Below are 19565 nucleotides of genomic sequence, written 5' to 3' on the forward strand. Positions count from 1 at the left end.
CTGAATGAAATCGCCCAGCTAATGAACGCCTACATCAGCGCAGCGCGCCAACACCACAGCCAGAAGAGCAGAACAGAGAGAGAGAGCTTCTGTTTGTCACTGCCTGTCCTGGAACTGCCTTCACAACTCATTTGAGCACCCACGCCAAGGCCTACAGAAAGGAAGGAAACAGAAGGTGGGCTCTTTTCCACTGATGCCTACCGATGAACTTCACATGGTTTGCTAAACTTTGCAAAACCTGGAGGTGTTTCTCCAGAGATCCAACAAAAGGTAACATTCTCTTTCATAACAGCAGCGCTTGTGATGTGGTCTTCAGAGTTTATTGATCCTTGCTCACAAAAACTCACACAAGTGTCAGCGGAGCTCCACAGTGCTGTCCCAGATTCTGTGAGAAAAGAAGTTGATCAAATTCTCAAGGTCTTTAACCCAGAGCTCCAGTTTGCACTCCGTTTCCTGGAGATGTTGATGTAACTGGCCCTGTGAACTTGGGAGGACTAATTCAAGAATTCAAACCAGATGTTGGAGCCGGTAGCTGCTGGTGTCACTGACAGATCCGACTTTTCCTTTCCTGGAACAAACCTGGGGCACTTTTACAGGGGCACAGAACTGTTGGAGAAACGTGTCTGAAGGTTACAGCAAGATATTGGCTCGTAATATTATATGAGAGCTATTGCCATTGTTTTACATCTGAAACAGTATCCTGACAGCTAATAGATCTCCTATTTTTATTCAGCATAGAATTCACTTAACCACAAAGCTTGTTCAAATCTTAATCAAAATTGAATGAAAGTACTCCTATGTCTCATGGAAACACTGAATGATACCCTATAACTGTTCTTCAGCGTTGACACCAGTTGACCTTAGCTTGTGTGCTATTCCTCAAGTGCAAATTTCAGTGCAGATGAAACGCTGAACACCTTACACACTTTCAGATGACTTGTTCTGCCTCAAGTTCCCAGGTCAGCAATGAGTGTTCACCAGTAATTTACATTAGATTTTGGCAAAGGCTCAAGACCCAACTGTGGTTTCTGGTCAGACTATATCCTGGTGCTATCACTGGTCTGTGAATTTCATCATGACTGTTTTTTGGATTTTCACTGCATATACACACTTACTTAATCCAAAATGACCAATTGTTAAACTGTCGGTTTCAGTACACATTCGTTGTAACACTGTGAAATTCCGCTCTGGTATATATAGCGTTGTAAATGTTACACTAACACCAGTAGCCCAGTTAAACAAAACTGAAGCAAGCCACCACATAATAACCTCCTTCTTACACCTGCTGAACTTACCATTTCATTTACAAATAAGGTACAGTAACGAGACTTGGTAAACTGAAAAGGTTGTTTTTTTTTATTTTTAAACCTAGTTTATATTTGTTTTTCATATAAATCAACTTTTTCTAAAAAAAAAAATACTTAAGAGGGAATACTTTTACAATACGTTTTAAGATAAAACTAAAAAAAGTTTTGTCCATACTGGCATTTAAAAATCAAAAAAATCAATGCTCCCCCTATAGGCCACGTGTTGTTACTGTGTTATCTAAACTTACCACTCATAGGCATTGCATAAATCACCCCAAAGCTGTAAGCCATATCTGAGTAAGTAGGACCAAATAAATCTTCCCCTCAACATGTAGAAGCTGCTGAAGTCCTCTCCAGACGACTGGGGCTTTCCAATACTTCCCTTAGAAATAAAGCTCCATTGCAAAACTGTGGAGCAGCCACCTTGCTAATTGTATGATAATCCATTTAATTAACTGTGTTTAGTTCTTCACCTGGATGGGTAGGATTGGGCCTAGTTTTGGCCCAGAAACTCTGGCAATGCCGCCTTGCCTGGCTCCTCCTCAGTGGGAGGGACACTGTGGTTTCCTTCCACTCGAAACCAGAGAAATTGCCGTGACGGCACTGGACTTGGTAAACCAGTCCGGCGCAGCCCCCTCTTTCCTGTGCAGCTCCCAGCCACCCTTCCATTCTTTTGTATGATAACATGCGCCCTGAAGCCCAAGCCTCAGTATTGTCACGGTGAAGATCTTTCTCTGGAGGAAGACGTGAACCTGCTGTTACACAGCTCAGCTATTGTACAGCCTTCCGCTTGTTTCTATAAAAGCTGCGGGCAGCTTTTTTATCTGTATAAAAAAAAAGCTTTTTATTTAACTTGTTTGTATGCTGCATGGTATTTTCATTCTATATATATGTATAGTCAGTTGCACTATGTTTGTACAGGTAACTCAGATGTGCAATAATTGAAATGTAATTAATAAAGACAACAGCATCATTACACCAATAATAAGTTTTGGAAGTGTCTTATTCATAATTGAGGTTAGCAGAGAATACCTGAATGTACTATGTTTTTTTTTCAATCTGATCACACATGGCTTCCTTAATACAATTTGGCCATTCATATTTGTTCTGTAAAGTATTTGCAGTCTCATGTAGACAATATAACGATTGTTTTGTTTGGTTTCTGTTAACAGCAGACATTTTTTTAATGTCTTTCCCACTCTCCCTTCCAGCTACTGACCAGGCTCACAGCTGCTGAGCTTTAGTGGGATGCCAGTTGTATAGACACCTCTAATTAAAAAGCTTACAGCTGCAGATATTGATATGCATAGGTGAAATGTCTCAAAACAGATTTTTCCATATTGCTTACTTTTACCTTTTTTAAAACTGCATCATACAGTTGAGGCAATGAAAGCCCCATCCTCATGACATCAGATCTGGAGTCATTAAAAGGGCACAGGACTAAATTAAATTATTAAAATATATACAGTACACTTACTATTAAAATCTAATGAGAGGAATTATCCTGGAGCTATTCTTCATGGATTATGCTCTTGCATGCCAGGGCATACCACAACATTTAAAGAACTTCCAAACCACCCATGAGTCTCGCATATTAATTAGGGAGATTGCAAAAGCCTTTGTTAAGAATCTTATACTAGACATAATGAATCCACAAAACAAGCTGGCTGACCATCACATATATATATATACATACATACACACAATTGCAATTTGATTAAACAAGTTGTCAAAATCAAACCCTAACCCAGACTTTACTCCATTCATTATTCCCATTAGAGTGGGAACCCACAGCTTCAGGGCACAGTTAGACATAAGAAACGTTGGGAAAAAAAATATATTTCAGAAATGTTATATGCAATTTAATTTGCATTGTGAAACTGGGAAAGCCCTTTCATAAGTTAAAATCTATTTAACTACGATCAAAGTGCAGAATGTGTAATCGGATTGCTAAACACAGCCCTGCCAGGGGAATTCGTGGGCAATCCATTGCAGGACAGAGACAGATGTCAGGATTCTCATCACACAACAATCCTGCAAACGCATATAAAAGAACAAATTCGAATTACAGCAACATTTATTTTAATAGAAAAAGAACACTGACTCCAGATATACATGTTTGATCTGAGAATGCTCTCAGATAAAACTACATTTGTTTTACCTTTAAGTCAACAAATCACTAAACTGTGCACATCATCATGTAAGCCTAGATATATTTTTACCCCCCAACATGTAACAATATATTTTGCAAAAATGACATGACTGAAGTAGTTTGGTTTGAAGTATTGTGAACTTGCATATTCAGAACGTCAAAGGCTACTTAAATATAAGTTTCAAGGGTGCTGGTGTCAGCCTTATTAAATCTGATCAATATTATCCTTGTATTCTTAAACAGTCCACTCCTGACTATGAAACTTTGCTGGTTTTCTTTGCTGATAAACCTGTTTACTCAATTTGTCATCAGAATTACCTCATCTGTAACAACCTTGTTTCAACATACTTAAACCAAACAAAACCCAAAGAACAGAACCTCTCCTACTTAGGGCCTTTCACATAAGAAAACACCAACATGACATCTTCATTTTTATTATGCACAAAAAACATCAAGTTATCAAGTTACCTGAATGAGTTGTCGAGGCCGTATGGTGCGCTAGAATTTAAAAATAAATCTGATTTTCATTTCAGTATTCTCATTGACGGTATCAACAATCATATGGCAGAAAGGTGTGAAATGTGACATGGTTATTTAAACATATCACAGAATAAAAATCCCCCAAGGCCTGTATTAAATTCTTGAGCCAAACTCCTTACCTATGCACACAACTGTAAAGGAAGAGATTAAATAGGCCTCATGCTTTGCACTGATAAGAGGGCGTGCACAATTAGGCATGGCAGATATACAGTATAAAGCTTATATGCTATAAAATCTCTATATTACAATTGTGAGGGCAGAAAAACACTAGGTCAATTTCTACTGCTTTGCCTTACTGCTCAAGAAAAGTGCTACAATATGCAACCCCATCTCGTCTTTTTTAATAAAGTGGACGCCTGGGGCAGACTGCTGAACAATAGATACGGCACTTCCTGCTCTGTTATTTTCCTACAACATATCTCCCCCTGCGAGGGCTTTTTTCCCCCCTTACGGACATGTGCGCGACTTCTCCCACTGCGCAGCCTGGAGCTACGGAGGGCGAGCGCGCACGTGCAGGAGGAAGGGAGCCGAGGCGATTCCGAAAGCTCGGGCTCTACATTCTGTTCCGTCGGGAGGAACGGGTTTTTCCAGCCGCGGGGGCTGCACGGGCATGTCGTCTCTCTCGTTCCTGCAAAAGAAGGCAAAAGCAACGAGGCGAAGCGCTCAAGGGGGACGGGACTCACGGGACCCCCTTCCTCAGCAAGGGAGACAGAGCAGACTTGGAGAAACCAACCAAGGCAGATCTGCAGAAAATGGTTCATTCCTCTTCGTGTGTAACCTGCCGTTACCTCCACCATGGACGGATGTTATTTCGGATCTCCCTGGGCAGGTAGTTATACGGGTTGAGAAGGAGTCACAGGGTGGGGGGAGGGGATGGGGGGGTTTCTTCTTTAAAGTCACGAAAACGGCACGGGGGTGCCCCGCCGGAGAGGGGGGGCGGGCGGTCACTGTTCTTGGGACCCCCAGGATATGTAGTCGGGCCGGGTGGCGGCGCCGTACTCGTCGATGAGCTGCTGGACGACCTCGCGCGAGTTGTCTAGCTCGTCGAAGTTGTCCTTGAACACGTCCTCCTTCCGGAATTGCTCCAGGAAGGCCTCGCGCTTCCGCAGCTTGTCGTACTGCCTGCAGGTCCGCTCGAACAGCTGTAGACGAGAACGAGAGGTGAGTGAGCGCTCTCCGCTGGCTGGAGCTGCCGGGGGGGGTTTTCACATCCGAAAAGCTTTAATACACTCGGTGTCACAACCACCTTCGCAGGAACGAAAAACAACACTAGAAATAGCTCGAATACCCATACCTGGATGCTACCATAAGAGTAATTTAGGCTGCTTTTGGCAGTGGGAAACTTCCTAGTCTGAAAACAGGGGCTACTGACCATGGAGAACAATTTGTCTATCTAGCCGTAACTATTTGATCTTTTTGCAGAACCCAATCCCTGCCTGTGTAGCCATCCTGCTAGGGGAGTTTCTATTTTATTAAATCACGTTAATCTGGAAGCTAAATGACATTGTTATCCCAGTTTAAACCAACCCAGCTAAACCCTAAGGGTAAAGTGAAAACAAAACTGAGCAGGATGGCACATTTCTAAACAAAATGTCAAAGAGCAAAGAGATTTAATTAGCTACTTCAAACCAAAGGGTTTTGCTGAAACATTCAGATACAGTGCAGCAATGCAAAGGCTGGCAAGACTGCTTACAGAGGAGATGCTGGTGTGGTTGGCCATCATGAGCCCACTGACACGGTGCGCGGAGGGCAGGTAGGGAGACTTCCTGGACAGAGCCACCTGAATACTGGCAGGACCCCAGGGGATAAAACTAGCAAGCTTCCTCTCTCGGATCCTCTGCAAGCTTTTGTGCACCTGGAATCACATGGCGTTTTGAAATTACTGCTCACGTAAAATGGTCGAGGGCACAATTGTCTTGTATTTTCTTAGTTTTTCAGTGGATTTACCAGGATCTGCTTCTTTGCAGATATCTGTGGCATATACATAGTACAGAATAGTTCTGCAACAAAAAAAACTACACACAAGTTATCAAGTGAATACTGATCTGGTATTTGAGTAGTTGCTGTATTACTGTATTTTCTACTCCATTTTTTATAAGCATTCTAGATAATTCTGAAAAGAAAACACCTGTAGGAAGATAAGAGATTTCAATAGACACTATCACAATATCTGAAGTCATGGCTGTGGTAACTGGTCATTAGTCTTCTTTTTTTCCTGGCAACCAACAGTCTTGACATGTCACAATTTCTCGAGCGCAATCCTGTCTGTTAAGAATTAAAGTAAATGAAGAGGTGTGAAGCTGATATTGTGACTCAGGAAATGAAATACAGCCATCTGAAGTACGGACATCTGGCTTAAAGGAGAGGCACAACAGTCAGCTCTCTCAGCGGCAACAGTGCGTGCACTTAAGTGTCACAGACACATGACGCTGAATCACTTTTTAATGAAGCCTGTCAAATGCATTCCTTCTTAAGAGCTAATTCTCTGACAGAGACGCCCAGCTACAATCTGTGTCACCTGGAAAACTCTCAAACCCCAGAGGGGAGAGAGAACAGCTTGCACGCAGACCCTGCCCCTTGGACAATAGAGATCTGCTGAACAGCCCTAGAGCCATAGAACAATAAAAGCCCTTCAAACACGTCATCATTTGATGCATTACACTTCAGATTTGTACGCTCAAAAACAATACCACAAAATTAAAACATCTGCACAATTTTATAAATGCTGATCGGCAAAAAAAAAAGCATCAGTTGTGAAATACTGTTGCAGCATAGTAAGAGACACCTATTACTGTAATATAAGCCTGCATTCATGTTAGGCATGTATAAATGTTACAAGAGTAGAAAAACGTGAAAAAAACTACAGGATCACATTCCCAAGTAACTACCAAGAGTAGAACGGCTATAGGGGTGCAAGATACTCCTGTGCAGCAGGACTGTCACAGCTGAATTGAGCTGAAAAGTGTCCTGCAGGCTGCTGTACCTGGGTAGGATCCACTTCTCCCTGGATGATATTGAGGATGGCGATGTAGCAGTGGTTGGTCTGCCTGTCCCGGGCTGTAGACACCATGACATTCTTGGGCTGCAGTAGCCGCCTCATCACATCCAGCACTGTGGTTTTCCGAACACTCGCCACCTGTCAGGCAGGCCAGAGCCGCAAGGGCAAAGATACAGAGTCCAGGTTCAGGCACGGGGCTCCAGCAACAGCCCATTTCAAAATGGAAAACAAAGGACTTCTATACTATAGATTTTTTTTACAAAAGAAAGTTTAATACATACATCTTTCTCCTGTAAGCATATCCCTTTTCCATCAATGCAGTAAAGTTAGGACACTTTTAAATACCGCCTTCTTATTGACAGGCATTTTATGTAGGGAGCCTAATACTTGGCCCCCCCCCAACCCTGGTTTTGGGGACCCCCCAACACCTAGTGATTTTTTTTCTGGCTGAGCACTTGAATTGAATCCTTCAATTAACAATTAACAATTGGATTAACAAGGTGCTTGACTGAAACGGTTACAAGATTATTTTCAACTCTAAACCTGGAGATCTCAGGTTATTTGTGAAAATAAATAGTTTAAAAGGCAACCTGCAACATGTTTAAAGACTGGACACGATCAAAGAGTTCAAATCAATCCTTCTAGGAAGCAAGAGAAATTTAAGTTGACTGTAAATTAATAGGTTTTAAAAGTCCTTCAACACAAAACCACCTCCCTGGCATGCATTAGTAACACCAACTTCAACGAAATGACAATCCACACACAAAAACACAGGCACATTTAAAGATTATTTACCCAATTAAAGGACAATTTGTTCAATGTTTTTCATCTTTGAAGAAAAAAGCTTTGTAAATACACAGTAAGGAAAAGTCTTCTCAGGCAATCTCAAGTTCTTGGTGGGTGGAAATCTCATACTTTTTCACTCCAAAGTATCAGAGGCATTTTTAAACATTCAAAATGACACCTTCATCATCGTATATAAACAACTAAACTGTGTGTTTTGGACATTTGTCACACCTAATTTGCACTCAGTTTTTTAAGTTAGTGTACTCATAGCCAAATCAAAATCTAAATCAGCAGAGTTTATGTCCACGTCAAGCTAACAATTGCTCATCACAAACAATTTAGCATATCGTTTTAGAAATGGCATGATTTCATAGGCAGAAGAGAATTCTCAACAATAATTTCTAGCTAGTTCTAGCTTACCGATTGGTCAGTAGTAAGAGGCGTGTAGCCAGTCATGAGGAAGTGAAGGCGGGGCGTGGGAATGAGGGATGCAATTAGACCAATCAGATCATTGTTCATGTAGCCAGGGTACCGCAGGGTGGTGGTACTTGCAGACATGATGGTAGAGACCTGTTACAGGGGACAGAGTGGCCTTAGGTCATGAATATAGCCAAGTGAGAAAAATTCAGATTGTACTGGACCCCCTCTGAAGGGATCTCTCATGAGTCAGAATCCAAATTTAGAGCCTCCAGTTGGAATATAAATAATAAACTTCCAATAAGAGTTTTATGAAGCCTCACACACTTCAACCAGTTCTGATACCTCTCCTGGTCTAACCGTCAGCCCTAACTCTATTTAGTAATTTCCGTTATAAAAGTCATTTATGAAGTCAAAGTAATATTATTTCTCTTCTTCCTTTACAAAACTAAACAGCTAAAATATTTCCAATTGAACAGCTTTAAACTAAGATCACAATATTTTAAGTATTTCCCATGCAAAATGTGAACTATAGCACTTTGAAGCAGAAGTTGGTTTGTAACATGATGAAAACTGGCAAGTGGACAAAGAAAGGGACATTTAGCAATGGATTGCAACTTGTCCTGAGACGACCTTAACACACCACATGACTACACCAATTTAATGCATGAGAACACAAGCAAAGGTTCTGAATACAAGTGACAAATATGAGGATCTAATATGAGAATCCTGTGACTTCTTGCTTAGCCGAGTTGTTAATAGCAAGTCCCTTCAATTGTCGTTGTTAAGAATTAAGCCACACAGTCATCTTATTGTTTAAAGCTTGTAGCAATAGGTACAAAATGAACATTTCTGCACAGGACATGGAAGAGAACGGGTTTGTGACAGTTTTCTAAACGAGTGAGGAGATTTAGGGTGACAAGTAAGATTCTTACAGGAACAGAAATTAGGTGTTAATCTATTCTAACAGGTTATCCAGATACCACAATCAAATAAGTGTCCCAGATTTTAGTTTTGGAAAAGGTTCCTTTTACCAAACGCTCATTTTCTCAAAATGTAAGAAAAACATCTGAGCTTTCACTTCATGGCCTCAGGATTTGGTTAGACAAGATATTGTAATACATTGGCTATAAAGAATAAAACTCAGCACATTCCTTTTCTTATCTGACATTATCCAAACAGAGGCAATATTTAGAATTACACCCCCTTAAACTATAATTATGAACCATAAAATTCCACACTGAAATTCACGGGTTACTTCTTCACCACTTTAATGTGGGCTCTGCAATGAGCAGTTACGTGACAGCCAAAGTTTGCTGCCCTTCCTCAGTCATGATGCAACGAGGGAGGAAACCTGCCCAGTGCCTGCAGCAGCTCCTTACCAGCTGGTTGATCTGAGAGAAGGAAGGGTTCTGAATATGCAGTCTGTCAGTGGCTATGCGGTTCAGAGCTGTGTTATCTAGCACCACCTAGAGAAAGAAAGAGGCAAGGAGAGACACAGGCAGCACAGGCACAGAAAGAGTGAAATAAGGATTTGGATTCTAACCACAACCCTACAGCTGGAGGTATCAACTATTATAAACAATATCCCTTTTGTAACCATTGTGCTCAAGGCCAATCTGTTCTGGTACCAGGAGAGCACGTAGAATTTTATTTGTCACTAATTCGAAATAATTACAGATGAAGTCCCATGCCTGTTCACTGTTTAGATAAAATGCATTTTCCGCCACTTATTTTGGAATTTGCATTCTAGGAACCAGTAATCAGCACACTGACGTCGGGAATGCGATATTTACAGACCCTTAAAGAAAAGGCTGCTTGTGTGTTAAATAAATCCATCAAGCAACTGCCTAACAAATGAGCAGCACAGTCCTGCCTTACAGACGGCTATTGTCCTCACTCTGGCTCTGTGATGCACAGCACGCACTCCACTTGCTCCACCTTGAATGACCTAGACTCTGCAACTTGACTCAACGTGAAGCGTTGAAATATAAAAAAATGCTGCTTTAGAAAAGGTGGTGAATTGTAGCCAGCAAATGTGAACATTACCAAATCATGAGGAAGCATCCAAAAAACAAATTTAAGAAACTTGAAAAAAGGACCAAGACCTCATAGAGCAATATATCTCTTTCAGCAGATGGCTGCCGAGAGCAGCAGGTCTATGTTAACGCTAGAAAGACCTTCAGTCTAGTCAACTTACATAATGAAAATGTTATCACATTTTGCAGGGGGCTGCCAAAATGTACCATCCCATATTCAGTGTCTTATAACCAGATTGTGTAAACATGCTCTAGTTCACAAGAAGACCTCTGCTTACCACACAGTCTGCATTCTGAGTCAGTCTTTTCAGCGTCAGCAGAGAGTTATATGGTTGGACAACAACGTCACTCATCTCATCCTGGTTTGGAAACACAGAGTAGGTCTGAACCAGCTTCTTGGGATACCTAGCAGTCAATGTGGCAGAGAAAGAGAAATGTGAGCTATACAGTAGCTCCAATAAAACGTTCCTTGAACAATCTGACATGTAAAGTAAGTAACATACATGTTGTCTTTCATTATTAGTATTTAGCATTATTTCATTATGCTAAATATTGCCAAGGTAGTAATCTCAGAACTTAAATACACTATAGTACAAAGTCCTGGATTAGACATACATGAAACCTAAAAAATTGGACATAAAGTAATACGATTTTAAAATTTTAGAACATGGCAACACCTTCAAGGTTTGAAAAATAAATTCCACAGAGGGTTGGTTTCCAATACTATCTCTTCTCAGATGAAAAGATACAAAATCATTTTAATTTGATTTTACCTCCTTAGCATGTTCCTGATTAAAAAAAAATCTTTATTTTTTTTATTTCACTACACCCCATTGCAAGAGTATAGCTATTTACTCTTGCGAAAATATCATGACAAAAAAAACACTACCGGTAATATATAAGCACCATTAATACCAGAGAACTTTAGTCACAGAAGAAGAAAGACACAGATACAGGTTAATACTTATAAAACCCTAACTCTGAAATGTAATAGCTGTGCCTTAGCACAATCCTATTCCATGCCATTGAGTACACACCTGTCATTTAACTTCTCCAGCAGATACGAGCCCAGTCCTGAACCTGTTCCACCGGCAATAGAGTGGCACAGAACAAAGCCCTGCAATATCAAGACATACCGATCTTAACCAGATAGCACAGCAGAAGGCTTGTAACTTTCTGCCACAATACAATTCAAATGGACAGATGACTGTTCCTGCTGTCAGGGTACAGACACATACACAAATATTAAATTGCATCCCCTTTCCCAAAAAGGAAACACTTCTTCACTTGAAATCCTGTGCACTAATCACAAAATCCCTTTCATTTCTTAAGAGTGAGATCTCACTCACTTTCAAACATGGGCATCAAGGATAAAGCCTCACAAGAGAGCAATTGCCTATATCCCACATGTGCCTAAACAGTTCTCTGGAACTGTTTAAGTGTTCCAGAGACAGTCTGCTCCTCCCCACAAATAGTGGCCTTACTGTGCTGTAATCCAGATGGTCCTATAACGCACACACTCTAGTCCAAAATCACCACCAACATCCCTCCTGCCACGCCCCACAGCCCAGCTTGCACACACAAGAAAATATTAAAGGGTTATAAAAAGAAACGCAAATGGTTGTGCAAGTCTATATTGGGCAACAGAGCATACCACTGGTGTTGTTTTAAAGTCTAGCAGTTTTGTGGCAGCGAAAAACAAAGGTGCCATAATATACTGAATGGCAGCCTTTTCATCAGTGATAACATCTGCAAGCTGAGCTTTGATGGATTCATGTTTTAAGGTTCTGTTAGGCATGGCCCCTTTTAAACATAGTGAAAAAGCATGCTAGCTTTTGCTGTGCTGCTACCATAAAATTGTTGTTTTACACGTCAAAGGCATATGGAGGCAATCAGGAAATGTTTAATTATGTTCTTGGCAAACGATCCAACACAACATCCACATCCCTCAAGCTCAGAAAGTCCTTCTGAAGAAAGAGGAATAAACCTTTATTTTATTTTTTTATAACTGGATGTAGCAGAACAGGTTGTAAGTATTCGTCACCAACCAACATGGAAGGACACTGCTTTGTGAAAATGAAAAAATGATTTCATAAACAAGTGATCTGAAATTTCCAGCAAAGAAAATCACAGACCTTTTTTATGGCTTACCTCTAAACTGTCACTTCCATCGGCCTCTCTGTCTATGATGTCAAAGATATCTTCATGAATTTTTTCACCCTGAAATTAGATTTTTGTCTTTAACCTATACTTACGTACATTAAAGATTCACAGAGATTAAATCTTATAGATTTGCTGTAGAACATCTCTAAATTGATATACTTGATCTATCATGAACAAATTAAAAGAAACATCTGCCGATGTACTCAGTCTCTAGTAACATAGGATTTCAGATTATTAAAACAAAGTCCTGTAACTGACAAGCTGTATTAACTAAAATTAAGCATTTTTGTATAGGGCAGGTGTTTTTTACATCGTTATATTCTATATTTATTCTTTGAAAGCATTAACTAAAAATCTGCTTCCTTGTGCCCTTGAATTAAAAGAACACTTGTAGCAAATCGAAAAGTGACACGAGTTTGGATGTTTCACGTTCTTCCACTTGACAACTCCTACATTTCTGTGGGTGTTTTCAACTGCATTCCCACATGACGGTACCTGAGAAAATCCACTGGCCCAGTTGTTGCCAGCCCCCCCTCCGTGCTCGGAGAGGTAGATGTTTTCGGGGTTGTACAGATTGGCGTAGGGGGAGTTGAGAATGGAGTGAATGACTCGGGGCTCCAGGTCCAGTAGCACAGCCCGAGGGATGTAGTGCTCATCGTCTGCCTGGCAGTGGCATGGAAACAAAGAGCTTAATAATAATAATAATTGCTTACACTTATATAGCGCTTTTCTGGACACTCCACTCAAAGCGCTTTACAGGTAATGGGAACTCCCCACCACCACCTATGTGCAGCCCCACCTGGATGATGCAACGGCAGCCATAGTGCGCCAGAACGCTCCCCACACATCAGCTCTCAGTGGGGAGGAGAGCAGAGTAATGAAGCCAATCCATAGATGGGGATTATTAGGAGGCCATGATTGGTAAGGGCCAATGGGAAATTTGGCCAGGACACCGTGGTTACACCCCTACTTTTTTCGAGCAACGTCCTGGGATTTTTAATATCCACAGAGAGTCACCTGTGCGGTTTTACGTCTCACCCGAAGGACGGCACCTTTTTACAGTATAGTGTCCCCGTCACTATACTGGGGCATTAGGACCCACATAGACCGCAGGGTGAGCGCCCCCTGCTGGCCCCACTAACACCGCTTCCAGCATCAGCCTTAGTTTTTCCCAGGAGGTCTTGGTAATAATTGCTCATGCATAAAACAGCTCTGGTGAGACTGCCATCAATAAACTTTAAACCACATTATAAATCACTCAGGTGAGTTTACTGGAGTATCTGTTTTGTGTTCAAGAAACGATTAGTGCAGACATACAACAGAGAAATAAACTCTACTTCTTGCTCTCAGAGAGCAGTCACTTAAAAAGCAAAGGGGGTGGAGAAAAATCCACTTAGGTTTTCACAGGTGCTGCGCTTTTTGCAGTCAGCGCTGAAAGATGGAAGTTAAAAAACCTTTCATAAGTAGAATTATTTCTGCAACTTCAGCACTTACAAAAAAAACCAAAACATAATCATGACACCAATCAAGAATTACTCAATTGCACCACCTAAAGGCTACTCATGGAACAGTAATGAGAGACATACTACTTTTCCATTGACTGTATATTTTTTCTATACTGTAGGAGTGCAGAACGAAACTTTACAGTCCTAACAGTAGATAGATCCTGACTTAAGCCCTGTATTACTATGTGTCCTTGGTAGGCGTTCTTTACCTGGTAGAAGAAAACATCCTTTCGGTCAGTGCCTTCTGTGGCGAACTCCTCCACGATTCCCTCAGGACTGATGCCATGCTCTGCACAGAGCTGCTTCCAGAACTCAAAACCAACTGCAGAAAGCACACGAGCAAGCACTGAGGTCACACAACCCAGCAGAGAAATACACAGTAGGCTCCTACCCTGCAGTGACAACAGCACACACCTCTGGTGTAGTGATGGAAATAAGTGCACTTACATAGCTGCCTTCAGCACCAGTTTAGGTACGATGACTTATACTGGGAGGCAAACTAACACAACAAACACCACTGGCTCCACCAGTCATCTGTCATGTTTTAATGGCATTCAGCATAAGGACATGTCCCTTGGGACAAAAAAGAGAAAATCAACACTGCTTGAGGGCACATTATTTTTCTTACAAATTAAAAAGCTAGTAAATGTGTTGGGCTGTATGACAAGTTCAAAGAGCCCCTAGGTGACAAGAGAAGAATTTGGCTCTTGACAGTAAAAATACTGACAATTCCCATATTTAAAGAGGGGATGATATAGCAATGCATTAGAGGAATCCTACCCTGTTGGGCCCCTGAGAAAAGCCCTTAACCCCAACTGCTCCAGGGGTGCTGTATAAATGGCTGACCCTGTGCTCTGACCCCAAGCTTCTCTCCCTGTCTGTGTGTCTCATGGAGAGCAAGCTGGGGTGTTCAAAAAGACAAATTCCTAATACAAGAAATTGTATATGGCCAATAAAGTGATCTTATCTTATTTTTCCACTACTGTAATGTTACAATGACACGAGGCACAATCTCTTTATCTTAAATTAGCTGCTTTATAATAGAAAACTCAGACATGTTCCAAAAACTGAGTTACCCTTGCGCAGAGTCAGAGAGATAAACCAGAGGTTGTTTAGGCAATAATATTTCACTATAGATTTTTGTACTATTCTTTTTAGTCTTTGGGACTGCTCTTATTAAATACACCCAGCACTAGGAATTAATACATCACTCAATAAGCAAAACATAAGGAAGAGCAGCAAATAAATGACACATCGATATTTTGAAAACATAACAGAAGTAAATATGTATTATCTATTCATTCTTGGTGAACGCTATGAACCATCACTGAAGACCTTTGGAAATGTTAATTATGTACTACTCTGTAAATCAAAAATAACTGAAGAATAGCTAAGCACGTTTCCTTGCTCTTTTCATCTCCTGCTTATCACATCGCATGCATGTCACAGCTAAAAAACAAAGCGTTGCAATAAATCTGACATTACATAACGATAAATGCGGATGCATCTCAGTCGATCAAAACTGGATGTAACCTTTTTCCAAACTATGACCCAGCTGGAAATTTGGCTTTTTAGTGGAAATCGGAAGCTTCGTGCATCTGGTGTTTAACAACACCCACAGTACCCTTAAATAACCGTTTTTCATTTGCAGGCTATATAATACCATTAGTAATGCATTGAAACTTGAAATAAAATATTTTATACAAAATATGCAAGCTTCTTTAATCGTTAACTTCAAATCCCAACTCCGTCATCTCCATTAAGACTTCACTGACATGTACATTACACTGCTGGGCCTAGTTATAACTGAAAGACGAGAGTCATACATTTACATTAACTGAAAGAACCCCAAGGGTCCTGCGACACTCACTCTGGTTCCCACACTGTCCCAGCTGAAGGGTGATGATTTCCCGAGGCATCTTCTCTCATTAGTGGATCGTCCAACGTGTTTTCCAAACTGATCGGACACAGGACAATCAGTTACAGTTGTGTCAACAGCAAGTGCCGTGTCCCGCTTAGCAACCCCCTGAAAGCGCTCAATCGCCGCCAGACCCACTGCGCCTGCGCCTCGCTTGAGGAGCCGTGTTGTTTTTCCGGTTTCAATAACTTTATTGATAACTTAATAACTTTACATGCAAAAACCAGTCACTGTGGCATCACGCATTTTTGAATGGGCTGGGACGACGTTAAACGTTAAAGACAGAACAATTATACACTGAGAAATAAACTCGTTCAATAATGTTAATAGAAATGTTCACTCGTGTTTTAGATGTTTGCGTTTTCATGTGACTGTAATTTTTTCTGGAAATGATGTATATCCACGAATAAGAATAGTAAAGTTTATTTTATATTGCGCCTTTTAAAGGCTCTTTTCAAAGCGCCTTACAGGAAAAATAGAAAAGCATAGTTAAAACAAATGAAAACCGTAAGACAGGAGATACCAAAATTGGCACTGTAGTAGAAAATGCAACAGGAACAAGACACAGACACCAAATAAATAACCCCCCTCTATGAATTGGCTACATTACTCAGCTCTCCTCTCCACTGATATCTGATGTGTGGTGAGCGCTCTGGCGCACTATGGCTGCCGTCGCATCATCCAGGTGGGGCTGCACACTGGTGGTGGTGGAGGGGAGTCCCCATTACCTGTAAAGCGCTTTGAGTGGAGTGTCCAGAAAAGCGCTATATGAGTGTAAGCAATTATTATTATTATTATTATAAATACAAGCAGATACACCAATACACCAAAGCCTTTCTGAAGAATGCCTATATTGCCATCTTTATATCTAATAGACAAACACATATATAGAGTGAATTTATGAACCATCTCTATTTTTCACAAAGTCGATACGAAAGGTGTCCATTACGATAGAAATACAGGGGGGGGGGGGGCGTCTCGTGGCACTAATGCACCAAGCCATTTTCATAATTAGCCTGGCTTCAAGTTGTTGTTGTTGTTTTTTTTCGTGATCCCCCTTACGCCATATTGGGAGTACGCAAGGGACGATTCAAAAATTACCGATGACCCCTTCCAACGGCAGGAGATCGTGACTGCGGGCGAACAGGGGAGGGGAAGAGGTGGGGGGGAAAAAAAACCCAACACGATCGCATCAATGGGAGTTTCCTTGATCCCGGGAAGTGCTGCCGACGCGCTGGAGAAGCCCGCACATGCTGAGCCTTTTCTGTCCTGAGGATTTAGAGGGAAAACAAAACCCACACACCTGCAGATGAGCACCTTTTGCGATCAGGACACAGACCTGGGGCGACACAGAATGACAGTGCCTGGCTTGGGCACGTCTTAAAATTAACCAGGTTTAGCTGTCACGGTTGTTGTTGTTGTTGTTGTTGTTGTGGGTTTTTCTTTTAACAAGACACTGTCGTTCGCATCTGTGAGCTGGCCGTGTGACCCGTAACTCTGATACTGCTGGATCCCCCTTCCCGAGGTGGGAGACTCCGGTCTGAAGCAATCGATTTAAAAAAAAAAAATCATACTCGAGGGTTAAGGGTCCGTTGCTGGGGTGCGCGCGTGTGTGTGTGTGTGTCGGGGAGGCGGGTGATCAACATAATCTACGTGCAACACACACACACGCAAAAAAAGAAAAATGGCGGAAGACCAAACGAAAGCGGCGCCGGGGGCTGGAAGTGTGGGGCTGCGGAGCCGGCCGGGCTCCAGCGAGAGGGACATCCAGGTCCGAGCGGCCGCGGCCCCTCTGCTGGAGACCCTGGGGCCCTACGAGCCCGTGCTGACCTACCTCCAGTCGGTGCTGGTGTGGGACAAGCCGCTGCACAGCGCCGCGCTGTACCTGCTCGTCAACGCGGCGTTCTGGTGAGTACAGCCCTCGGCAGGAGGGGAGGTGGTGACAGAGACCTTTCACTTATAAACGATAGATCTGTCCTCCCCCCAGCTGCTTGCGCATGCCGTGGTAATTGGGAGCTATGGGTCGTCAGTTTGAGACGATAAACGGGCGTCTCGGTGGAGGGTGTGTTGCGGGAATCCATTAAACCCGGGTGCGTCGCCTTGCCTTCGTTTCAGGATAAGGGACTGTGCAGGTTCTTGCACGTTAAGATACAGTAGGGTTGCAAATCCCGTCTCCCTCGCCCCTCGTTCTTGTGCTGACTTTGCGGGTCCAACCGGATCATTTTGTTTCCAGTTGGGAAGCAATTGAGCAGGTACCAGGATTTGACAGTCCCGGTCTGTGCTTCAGGGTGAACCCGCGACAGTAGGTACTACTTCCTGTGGGTTTCTCTGTCGTCTTGAAAGATCGGGTAGTTTCAAGGTTAGGCCAAGAACAGTGCATCACGGTTTTACACTGGGATCTTCTGCACCAGTGCAGCTAAATGTAAACCAGTTCGGGTGGGGAGCTGCGTCAGCATGCGTAGCCTGCAAAAGAACGAGCAATAGGTTAATTCCGTGCTGAAAAGAGGAGAGAGAAACCACAACGTCTGGGCTGTGGAGCCTTCTTTGGGTGTCAAATTTAAAGCAGCAGGTTCGGTTCTGTAGGGGGTGGGTTTTGAAAAATCAGAGGATACAATGTCAGGAGACGGGGACAGGACTATGACTAGAGTCAATGATGATGAAGGGGTTAAATTCCAAACTGTAGTTAACTTTTAAGAGATGTCTACTGTATAATTTTGTGAGCAACCGCAGATGCATAAAGATCTAGATTCCGAACCACAGCTCTGTATGAGAATGATATAAAAAAAAAGTTGTTTTTTTTTTTCCTGGGACACTCTGCATTCTGCTCATGATCATCAGCCCAAGGCAAGGCAGAGTGGGGAAGTGATGCTCAGAGCTCAGGCATGTGAACTTTATTTGATTAACCAGTCTGACAGTCATCTGTGTCACAGCGCATTTTCAGTAAGCAAACTGCATCTCAGTGCAGTGCTGGAGAAGCACTTTATCTCATGTGCCAAGAAAAGCTGGTGCAACGACATTTTTTTTATCCCAGTATATTTTCTAAAAATAAGATAAGTGCATTTCATAACTGAGGTTTGGAAAAGCTGGAGGAAAACGCGGCGTCTTTGTTGCATGTGAAATTATGGGATACTATGCAGAATTCGCAGTAACGCCTTAGATAAGCAAACTAATTAAGTTTACTCTACTTCATGATATAGCAGTAATTGGAGTTTTTGTTCCTCTGATATTTATCAGTGTACTTTTTGGTGTAAATTAATTGACAGAACTGTGAAACGTGTTTCAGTAGTGCCTGTGATTTCTATTAAACGTCATGCACTATGGAATGGTCAGTGCTTTGATAAAAGCATATCCTTGCTTTACATAGACAAAAAACTAAACAAATAATATTGACAATGCATAGACATTTAACAACACTATATGTTGATGCACTGTCTCTGCCTCACATTGAAGGGAACTAATGTGCTATCCCTCTACCACAGCAAAAATAATGAAGAGTCATCCAGTGGGACAGCAGAACTTGAATATCACCCAAGACATTGCCTACAGTTCCTAATTATTTGAGAAAGGGTGCCATTGATAGCTTCAGTATTTGTCTGTGTCAGGGAAGTAAAGGCTTTAGGATCTCCTTTGTGAATGGTTAACAAATTGCAGTGTGTTATTAATTGACAGCTTTTACAATGTTAAAATACAGAATCACGCATCCTTTTTTTCCCCTGCATAAGCAGTGTTCTTCATTGTTC

General features: G+C 41.9%; 3 protein-coding genes across 7 annotated transcripts in view; 2 read left to right on the forward strand and 1 right to left on the reverse strand.

Annotated features, from left to right (window-relative positions):
• Positions 1-2295, forward strand: part of plekhh3 (pleckstrin homology, MyTH4 and FERM domain containing H3) — a 46320-nt gene extending 44025 nt beyond the window's left edge. For all 4 annotated transcript variants that reach the window (XM_088622862.1, XM_088622860.1, XM_088622863.1 and 1 more), the window contains exon 13: positions 1-2295. In XM_088622862.1, coding sequence (XP_088478988.1) covers positions 1-135 — 135 coding nt within the window. In that variant the 3' untranslated portion in view covers positions 136-2295.
• On the reverse strand, positions 1411-17802 carry tubg1 (tubulin, gamma 1). 2 transcript variants are annotated; one of them, XM_088622865.1, is made up of 12 exons: positions 17660-17802; positions 15778-15864; positions 14117-14229; positions 12898-13065; positions 12391-12459; positions 11277-11356; positions 10518-10644; positions 9583-9669; positions 8204-8353; positions 6983-7135; positions 5693-5854; positions 1411-5141 (listed from the first exon to the last, which is right to left on the reverse strand). In XM_088622865.1, exons 2-12 carry the CDS (start codon positions 15824-15826, stop codon positions 4944-4946), a joined length of 1356 nt encoding a protein of 451 aa, XP_088478991.1. In that variant the 5' UTR covers positions 15827-15864; positions 17660-17802; the 3' UTR covers positions 1411-4943. The 2 variants fall into 2 exon arrangements, with proteins under 2 accessions (XP_088478991.1, XP_088478992.1); XM_088622866.1 differs by lacking the exon at positions 17660-17802 and adding an exon at positions 17129-17268.
• The window catches only part of retreg3 (reticulophagy regulator family member 3), a 12956-nt gene continuing 10900 nt past the window's right edge, over positions 17510-19565 (forward strand). Inside the window, exon 1 of the mRNA XM_088622864.1 lies at positions 17510-17733. Within this exon, the coding sequence (XP_088478990.1) occupies positions 17510-17733 (224 nt within the window). The remainder of the gene's footprint in view (positions 17734-19565) is intronic.

The sequence above is a fragment of the Lepisosteus platostomus genome, chromosome 28 (genome assembly GCF_059453375.1).
Source record: "Lepisosteus platostomus isolate fLepPlt1 chromosome 28, fLepPlt1.hap1, whole genome shotgun sequence".
Lineage (NCBI taxonomy): Eukaryota > Metazoa > Chordata > Actinopteri > Semionotiformes > Lepisosteidae > Lepisosteus > Lepisosteus platostomus.

What these genes read in the sequence shown, in the direction of transcription:
- tubg1 (XM_088622865.1), bottom strand. Translation starts at nt 15,826, where the DNA reads ATGCCTCGGGAAATCATCACCCTTCAGCTGGGACAGTGTGGGAACCAG. An exon ending in GGGCCAGTGGATTTTCTCAG is followed by an intron (nt 12,460 to 12,897) that starts GTACCGTCATGT and finishes ATCTAATTTCAG; the next exon opens with GGTGAAAAAATTCATGAAGA. An exon ending in CTGGAGAAGTTAAATGACAG is followed by an intron (nt 10,645 to 11,276) that starts GTGTGTACTCAA and finishes ATTGACTGCTAG; the next exon opens with GTATCCCAAGAAGCTGGTTC.